This window comes from Talpa europaea, assembly GCF_964194135.1.
Source record: "Talpa europaea genome assembly, chromosome: 16".
Lineage (NCBI taxonomy): Eukaryota > Metazoa > Chordata > Mammalia > Eulipotyphla > Talpidae > Talpa > Talpa europaea.
The window spans coordinates 46,580,774-46,590,161 of NC_140084.1; the positions used below are offsets into that span (position 1 = coordinate 46,580,774).

General features: G+C 55.0%; 1 protein-coding gene across 1 annotated transcript; it reads right to left on the reverse strand.

The window, feature by feature from the left end:
- Positions 1-600: 600 nt before the first annotated feature.
- On the reverse strand, positions 601-7,251 carry KDELR1 (KDEL endoplasmic reticulum protein retention receptor 1; the record flags this gene model as incomplete). Its single annotated transcript, XM_084257611.1, has 5 exons — positions 601-699; positions 1,875-2,127; positions 5,850-6,008; positions 6,367-6,467; positions 7,161-7,251. 5 exons carry the CDS (start codon positions 7,249-7,251, stop codon positions 665-667), a joined length of 639 nt encoding a protein of 212 aa, XP_084113737.1. The 3' UTR covers positions 601-664.
- Positions 7,252-9,388: the final 2,137 nt, after the last annotated feature.

Sequence of the window (9,388 nt, forward strand, 5' to 3'; positions counted from 1 at the left end):
ACACGGCAGGAGAGCCGCGGTGACCCTCTGGCCAGCTCCCTCCCACGCCCAGCCCCTTGCCCCCCTAAACTGCCAAAAAAATGAGGATAAGACCAAAGAACCCAAACTCTGGGAAAGCATTATCATGAAAAAATCAGGGGCACCTTCCCACCCCTCTTACCCCAGTCCAAAATTTGGGGTGGTGGTGGTGATGGTTCATGGCCGTGGTGGGAGGTTGGGCCAATGAGGGTGTTGGCAGATTTAGTGTTTGGCAACCCCTGGGGCTAGGCAATAGAATCTGGAAGGGAGCCGAGGGGTCTGGGGGGAGGGAAAAGCTCTCCCACCCTGCCACACCCCACAGGACACTCAGAAACAGTTTATAAAAATGGGGGCTAGAGAGTAGAAGAGAGAGGAGGGTCATCAGAATCAAAAACTAAATAGTGGAAAGCTTTTTTTCTCTTCTCTAAAAGGCAAAAAACTACAAACAGCCCAGGTCCTGAGCTCCCCAAGACTTGGGGGTCCTCCACCACCCCCTGAAACCCGGCAGGAGGGGACGATGGGAAGTGGGGAGAAGTTGGTTCTTTCAAAAGTCACCCCTGGACCGAAAGGTTCTTGTCTTTCGTTGCCTTCCCCTGCCTCTTGCCGCTGTCGCCAAAGAGAGGGATGGCGAGAACGAGGACCGGGGCTAGGCTGGCAAACTCAATTTCTTCCCCTTTAGGACTGTGAGGAAAGAAAAGAGGACAGCCATTACTATGGGGGTGCCCAAGGAAGGAGACTATGACACCTCTACCCAGAGCAGGCATAGGAACCCTGGGGTGGGACCATGGATTACAAATGTGGCAGAGGGGAATTGCTTCAATTACTAAGGAATAGGCTCAGGGGGACCCTGGTCTGGTACTGAGGGCTGAACAATGGAGGCCCCAATTCATCTGGTGCTGGTTGGCCCTCTCCCACCCACAAAGGACCGCTAGGTGGGAGGTCTTAGATTTCAGGGAGCTGAGCTCAGAGGGAATGGTAAGACGAGAGCACCCCTTCTGATCTCCACAGTCTCCGGCCTGCTGCCCCCTCTTCCCTTCCCGCTGACTGAGTCCCAATTTCTCAGGTCTCTGCTATAAATGTCACCTCCTTCCAAAGGCCTTCCCTGATCTCCCCACAATAGCCCCTCACCCTCCACACATGTTCACTAACATGTCCCTGGTTTCTTTCTGTCAGGACCCATCTCACTATTTGCAAGCATCCTCTCTTTATTGTTCATTCACCATTACTCCCCACCTCTGTTCCTACTGCCACATCCCTTGAGTCTGGCACCTGGACAGACACACAGAGAGTGATCAAGAAATTTGCTGGTTGAATGAATGAATCTATGTTGGTGAGTCTGAGTCTCTGAATGAATGACTATTGGTGGGCCAGAGTCCCTGAGGGTGAGGACAAGGATTAGTCAATGAAGAGGAGCACCTCCCTCCTCTGAACACGGCTGGGACTAATTTAGATGGGAATTCTAAATTTTCTATGGCTATGAAATGAAAAACTATTGGCTCTGGAATATCAAGGCAGAGGCAGGACTTTCAGCAAATTCAGGGAGCTAAGTCAGTGGCCACCCCTGCCCCTCTCTCTGTCCTCTCTTCTCTCCAGGAGCGGGGGGCTGGGGAGAGGGATGCCTCGCCTGTGTGGGAAGGGAGACCCCTGCTGCTTGCCCAATCTTTCCTCAGAGACGTGGGGCTGAAGAACACCTTGGTTCTTGAGGAGGCAGGGCTGGAGGTCTGAATTCCTAGGGCCCTGAAGCCCTCCATCCCTTAAGTGACCCAGAGCCAGTGATGATGGTACCATACCCAGGGCAACACAGGAGCTGCAAGGGTACAGAAGTCCTCTGGCTGCCCTCTACCCACAAGGGTTACCTTTGGTGATGTAGAGGTAGAAGAAATCGCAGTAGAGGACCGTCTGGACCAGGCCAGCCACGATGGCGATGAGGTCGAAGAAGCCCTCAAAGTGGTAGCGCCAGATCCAGTTGAAGAGATAGAGCGTGCGGTAGACACCCAGTGCGAACAGGTAATGGCTGGTGATGGTCTCCGCCTCGCCCGTCTTGCTCACCATGAATAGCTGTGGCAAGATGGCCACCGACTCCAGGTAGATGGAGAAGGTCCAGAGGATCTGTGGATGCAGGAGCAGGCAGGAGATAGGAGAGAGGGGAGCTGGACAGCAATGCTTGGCCATGTGTACTGTGCCCACGCCACATGTCTGTGCTTGCCTAATTGTCCCCAGGACCCCACGAGTTAGGTACTATTGTTAGCATCTCATTCTGCAAATGAGAAGTCAAGGCCCAGACTGGGTAAGAGACTTGCCCGAAACCACATGGCTGGATAGTGGCAGAGCTGGGATTTGAACACAGGGTTTGGAGTCAGTGCACGAGAGTTAGTGCTTTGACGTACCTCTCCCAAAGGCTCTAGGCTCTGAGACTTCCCTCTTTGCAATCTTGGGCAAGAATCAACCGTATCTCCCAGCCCAGAACTTCCTTATCTCTAAAGTGGGGAGGATTTTCCTGTCCTGTAATATCTAATCTTTAGAGACATGGAGTAGTCACTCCAGAAGACCCTCCAGGAGCTACTTCTTACCTCAACCAGAATAAAAAGGAAAGTCCTAACCCTCCAGGTCCTTCCTGATCCAGCCTCATCTCCCACTCCCTCCTCTCACTCTCCTAATGGCTGGCAGCCAGCTAGGCCTATCTGGTCCTCCAGTGTACCCACTTCCTTCTTCCTGCCCCAGGGCCTTTGTACTTGCTATGCTCTCAGCTCTTCCCTGAGACTGTCACATCCTCTCTCTTCTGCCTCCTTCTAGCCTTAGCTCATCAGGCACTTCCTGAGGAATGTCTTCCCTGACCATCTCCCCCCCACAATACTGTCACATTGCTGCATCATCTCTTTCCTGGCAGCTCTCATGAGAATGTAAGCTCTATGAGGCCCAGGATCTTATATCTTGTTCCCCCTAGTCCCTGGCACAATGCCTAGCACATATGTGATGCCTGAATGAATAAGTGAATGACAGCAAGTATCTAGAAAGAGCTCCCCACAAGCCTGTTGCAGGGCCCCATTCAGGGAACTGTGACAGTCATCACCAGCGAGCAAGACAGGGGAAAAAGAGATCGCAGACATCTGTGGCCCCCTTTCAATTCTTAGCTCCCTGAAAGTCCCACCTGGGGTGATTCAAGGTCTGCAGACCAGTCGAAACCTCCCACAGAGAACCAAGCCAGGTGGCAGGTGTAGCTCCTTCCTCCTTAGTTGTTTTGGTTTGAGGGGGTGACTTATTGGGGGACATCAGAAAATATTCATAAAACTCACACTGATACAGCATTTACTATGCCCCAAGCACTGCCCTGTGTGCATTCCAGGTATGAACTGGCTCTGCCTCAACCCTATGAGATAGGTCCTGTTGTTATTCACATTACATTGAGAAGACTGAGACCGAGGATAAGTTAATTTGTTCAAAGTCGCACAACTAAAGTGGGGATAGAAACAGATTCCAACCCCGGCTGGACTCCAGGACCACCTCCCATAATGGTTCAGAATTCTCTAACGAAACTCCTATCAAGTCAGGTTGCTACAGCCTCTCAGGAAATGTACCCATTTAATTGATAACCACAAAACTTTTACCCTGGGGGACCAGAATCATGACTTAGGAGGGAATGGAAGATCTGTCGCATTTTATATGATCCATTTTGTGGCATCTGAATGTTCAAAGAATAGTTTTTCCTATCTAAGGGGGCACACACCCATACCCCTAAAGCATAGGCAGTGTTGTGAATCAATGCCACATCCATAAAAAAAATACAATTTTTTAAAACTAAAATAAGCATTTTTAAAAAAAATTACTACTTCTAGAAGCAAAAAAATAATATATTTTTAGTATGCCTAAGTCCCAGCATGGGTTCTGAAAGCAGGAGGATCTGGGTACCACTCCTGTGCACTGTCACCCTCTGCATCTCCTCTTAGTCCTTGAAGAAGTGGGGTGGGATGTCTGTGTCCCTAAGTGGCCGAGGTACCAGACAGAATGATGACAGATTTATCTAACTGATGCCAGCTGCACACCAGGGACGTCCCCCATCTGAAGGAACGACCCAAGAGACCTGGGTTCTGGGTTTTTTTGGGTTTTTTTTTTTGTTTGTTTTTTTAAAGATTTATTTATTTATTTATACAAGCACTGGGTACAGTCAGAAGCGCAGGAGGGTGAGAGAATTCACCAGAGCCAGAGCGGGGAACAGAAAATGCAGACTGACGAAATACACTGCTGAGGGGAGCAGCGGGTGGCAGGAGAGGTCTGGGCGCCATGTGGGACCCTTGCCAGCAGCCGGGGATCGAATCGGTGCTGCAGAGGCTGTGGGTAGCTTCACAGCCCAGTGCTCAACCGCTGCGTCACCAGGGGAGGTCCGAGAGACCTGGGTTCTGGTCCAGCCTCCTCTACCAAGGGCAAGCCCCAACCACCTTCCCCAGCCTCAGTCTCCCCATCTGTAAAATGGGATAAGCTGGGATGTGTGCTCCAGGCAAGGTGGTTGATGATAGGTTTGCAAAGTCCAGGGCCTGCAGTTGAAACAGTCCTGCGGGAACAGTATGGCCTCCCTCTGATACCCACAGGCCCATGTCAGCTTCCATCAGATCTGTCAGGCCAGCACAGAAATATCTTCTCACTCTGTGGCCAAGTCTATGCAGCCAAAGCTCACCAAAAAAAAAAAAAAAAAAAAACCAACCCAGATTGTGGCTTCTGTTGTAAACCTCAGCACGCTGGGCCATTCAGGTCCAGCTGCCTACAGGCAGAAGTTACAGGGTAGGAGATGGCAGACTTACCACAGACCCTCTCAAAATTCCTCCCAGGAATTTGCACAGGTCCCCCTAAATGCCACGCAATCAGAACCACAGCAGTTAATGTTTAAGGTAAAAGTATGGGACCGGTAAAAAAGACTTTAGTCATTGAACAAACACTGACATAGCACTTCCTACCCAGGGCCAGACACTACTTGGCCAACATTAACCCTTCCTCAGGACCCTATGCAGTACTGATGGATGGTGGCCAGAGAAGGAAATGGAGGTGCACAGAGTCCCGTGGCCGTGATGGACGCCAGTTTGGAGTTCCCAACTGCTGTCTCAGGAGTCTATGTGCTTTACCATTAAGTCCTCACAATGATGTAATATCGACTTTACAAGGCCTCCCTTGTGGCGCAAGGGGTTAACACGCAACCTATGAAGCTATCCGTAGCTACTGCAGCAAGAGTTCAATCCCCTGCCAGGAAGCTACCCACATGGCACAGCAGACCTCTCCTGTCTCGCCCGCTGTTCCCCTCAGCAGTGTATTTCAGTCAATCTGCCTATTCTGTTCCCTACTCTGTCTCTGGTTGAATCCTCTCACCCCACACACCTCTGGCCTGTTCCCCAGTTCTTGTATGCATACATAAATCTTAAAAAAAAAAAATCGACTTTACAAATAGGGAAACTGAGGCACAGAAAAGGCAAGACACCTGCCCAAGTCGCACACACAGAAAGAAGCAGATCTGCCATTCCAATCCAAGCAGCCTAGCTCCAGAACCCCTTTTCCCAGTTCCTGAGCCATTCATGAGGCACCTGACCCTGGACAAGTGTTTTCTACCCATTTCTCATAGGTCAAACAGGCCGTTGTGAAAAGTCATAAGTTCATGTATATGAACTGCTAGAGTCGTATCTGGCATAGTTACTGGGGCCTGGTTATCAACTGACTCCAGAGCCCACATCCCAAAATAAGGAAGTCTGAACAGACCCTGCAGACAAGCCTGTGAGAGGGTCCACCCCATCAACTACTGTTCTGCCACAGCCCACCCCATACCATGATGGGGTCCCTGCCAGGATGCCTACCTCTAGAGGGGTAAAGTCATGATTGACCAGAAAAGCCAGGATGGCCGTGGGGACAACGAGGAACTCCACCCGGAATGTGTCGTGGTTCCCATCATAAGTGGCTTTGAACTTGCTGTAAATCATCCAGACCGTGGTAAAAGAGCAGGCAATGTAGACGACCTGTCGAGCAGGATGAGGAGGAGCGCCCTTCAGCTCACAGCACAGGATCTGTGCCCGCCACAGGCTCTGATCCAGGAGTATGGACCCCCTAGCCCCAGCCTCCTCTACCCTCAGAAATGGGAGTCTGGAAGCCCAGCCCCTCCTTCCTCAGACCCAGGAGTCTGGACCCCCACAGGGCCCTCCTCCCTCAGACCTAGGAGTCTAGGCCCCCTTCCCCTCCTACCTGAGACCCAGAATCCAGGCCCCCAGCCCCTCCTCCCTCAGACTTGGGGGTCCAGATCCCATTCCCCTCCTGACTCAGACTCTCACCCCGCTCCCCCACCTCAGGAGGGCCCAGGGATGTGGGTAGAGGCTTTACCTTCATGCAAGTATTGTAGAGTGAGATGTAGTTGGTGAAGAGGTCCAGGTATCGTGCAGTAAACACCACAGCAAACAGGACCTGGCTCTTCCCTGAAATCCCTATGGTCCAGAAAGATAGGGGGTTGGGGGGAAGCTGGGGGTGGGCTGCATGGAAAACAAACCAAGTTCCTACACCTGGGGCCAGGCTAGAGGCAGCTTTGGAGTGCAGCTGTCCCTGGAGGCCTCTCCCGCCAGCCTGCCAGAGCTGGGCCCTTTCCCACGGCCCACAGCCAGGGGGCAGCCCTGGCCCGGAAGCTACTCCAGCCCGAGGCTCTGTCCCAGGTTAGGCCTCATGGCCACCCCCAGTCCCCTCCGGGTCCTCCCACAGTCCAGACCCAAGGTGGGGCCTAAGGAGGATCCCATTGGACCTCAGCCCCCCAAAACCAGTTGTCTCATCCCTTCCGCTCCCTTCCTGGACGCCACCTTCCACGTCACCAACTCCCAGCCACCTCCCTGCCTGCCATGGTTCCCGGTTCCCAGTCCCGGAACCGGGGGGCCACCCAGATGGGGGGGTGGGAGGCTGAAAGCGGTGCCTGGAGCCACCCCCACCAAACCGTGTGCACCCCCAGCCTGGGGAAGGAAGTTGACCCCCTGGTGACCCCGAAGCTACAAAGGGGATCCCCAGCAAGTAGTGGGGGAAGGAGGAGGGCGGGGAAGGAACCTGTCCCCTTAGCGCCTCCAAACGCTTCCCCGATCTGGGGATGTCCCCTGCACTCCCCCCACCCTCTTCTCCCATCCCACTGGGGTTCTCACCGGCACAAGAGCGGGACTTCCAGATTTTTAGCAGTAGCAAGATGATGGCTAGGAGGTGGGAGAGGTCTCCCAGGAATCGGAAGAGATTCATGGTTGGGGGGGTCTGGCAGGGCTGGGCTGGAGGGGGGCAGGCTGGCGAGAAGCTGCCTCCCGGGGCTGCTGCTCTGGCCGGGCGGCCGGGCGGGGGGGCGGGAGAGGGGCCCTGGGGTGGGCTCCGCTCCGGGGAGGGGGCTCTGGGAGGGGGAGCCGAGGCCCGAGCTGGCGGCGGAGCTGGAGCCGGGACGAGGGAGGCGGGCGGAGGGGGAGGGCCCCGCGGGAAGCTCCGCCCCCGAGGGCGGAGTCCGGGCTCCCCGGCGCCCCCTGTCTGGAACGTTCCGGCTTACGGAGTCGGCGGCGCGCGCTGTACACCCGAGGCACCTCCTCGGAACTTGTGGGGTCTCTGGGATCTGAATCTCCCAGATCACGCGCCCGCTCCCTCGCGCAGGTCGTACCTCCGCCAGGATTTCAGCCCAGCCGCCCAGCCGCCGCCTTAGACAGGGACCCGGGAAGCTGGTCCCCGAACTTTTGGTTCCCAGCTTCCGCCCCTTAAAGGGGCCCCCAGCGCCAATGCAGCCCCAAACAAGAAAACAACCCCCAGTCCCTCCCTCAGATCCAGGAGTCCAGGCCCCCAGCCCCTCTTCCCTCAGACCCTAGAGTCCAGGCCCCCAGTGTCCTCCCTCAGATCCAGGAGTTCAGGTACCCAGCCCCTCCTCCCTCACCCCAGGAGTTGGCCCCTTCCTTGAGTCCCACCTGGAGCACTTTGTGTCTGCCTTAAACATCCTGGCCCCAGGAATCTAAATCCACAATCCCTTCCTCCCTATGGGACCCATAAATTCAGGTCCCAAGACTCTTTAGGACTGTGAGTCTTCTCCCCTATACCCAACGCCTGCAGTCCCACTCTGCAGGTTCAAGGGCAAAACTCAGACCCACCCCACTTCTCAACCCAAAACTTGGGCCCCACTTCCCCCCACCCCAGAACTTCCCCGTTCACAGATTTTCCTCCCTCTCCACCCTCGGGAGCCTGGTGTCCTGCACCCCACTCACCCCAGCACTGCGTGGCACTTTTATAGAAGCCAGGGGCCCAGCCTCCCTAGCAGAACGGTAGGGACTGGGCAGCTTGTCGTGAAGGACCCTCTGGGGACTAAACAGCATTTGGGAGGGGCAGACACAGCTTTCTCTTCCAGATGTTTCAGTACCCACGGGTGACAGAGGCTGGGATCCCTCAGCCAAAGAAGGAGGTACTGGTTTCCTCAGGATGGGTAGACTGAGTGTCTAAGGGTGACAACCACCAGACTTGGATTTGTGGGATCCTGAGGGCAGTTTGTGCTCCAGGGTCAGCCTAAAAGGGACTCAGGGTGGAGGAGGGAGCCTGGACTCCTGTCTGAGGAAGGAGGCTGGGGGTCTGGACTCCTGAATCTGAGGGAGGAGGGACTGGGAGCCTGGAAACCTACTTTGCAGATCTGGTCCTCTGGGGTAGTAAAGCCAAAAAATGGGTCTTGGCGTGGCAAAGGGTGAAGTCCAGGAATGACCTCCAGCTTCTCCAGCCTGAAATTGGGGAGGGGGATGAGGGCAGCAGCCCTCCAAGCCCTGGAGTTGAGGTTTGAAACTGATGTCTTAATGCTGAGTGTGAGTCCCGATGGGGGGGGGGAGGGAGGGGGAGGAGGGAGAGCAAGGGTGGGGGGAGGAGGGAGGGAGGGAGGAAGGAGAAGATGTCCACTTTTTTTTATTTGCAGCCCCTCACTCCTGTCCCAGGAGGAAGACAGAGGCTATGAACTGGGGGGTGGGGGCGATGCTGTCTCCCAGGCCGGGCAGGAGGAGGGGTCCCCAGGGAAGCCAAGAAAGGGGGGGCTGTGGGTCTCCTAGCAGGGCAGACAGGGACTGAATGTTAATCGCATCCCGAGTGAGAGAGAGTGTGTGTGTGTGTGTGTGTGTGTGTGTGAGAGAGAGAGAGAGAGAGAGAGAGAGAGAGAGAGAGAGAGAGAGAGAGAGAGGAGAGAGAACAGAGCTAGCATGCGAGTCCCTCCCGCTTCAGCTCCTCCAAGCCACGGCTGCCGCCGCCACCCTCCACCCGCTGCCTTCCTCAGCCACTGGTGCCCAGCCTGGGGGTATCGCTTGGGTGGGTCCGCCAGGCCCCCAGGGGTCTCTCGTGTGTCTGCCATCTGCCCGGTGAGGATCTGTGTGTCCTGGTG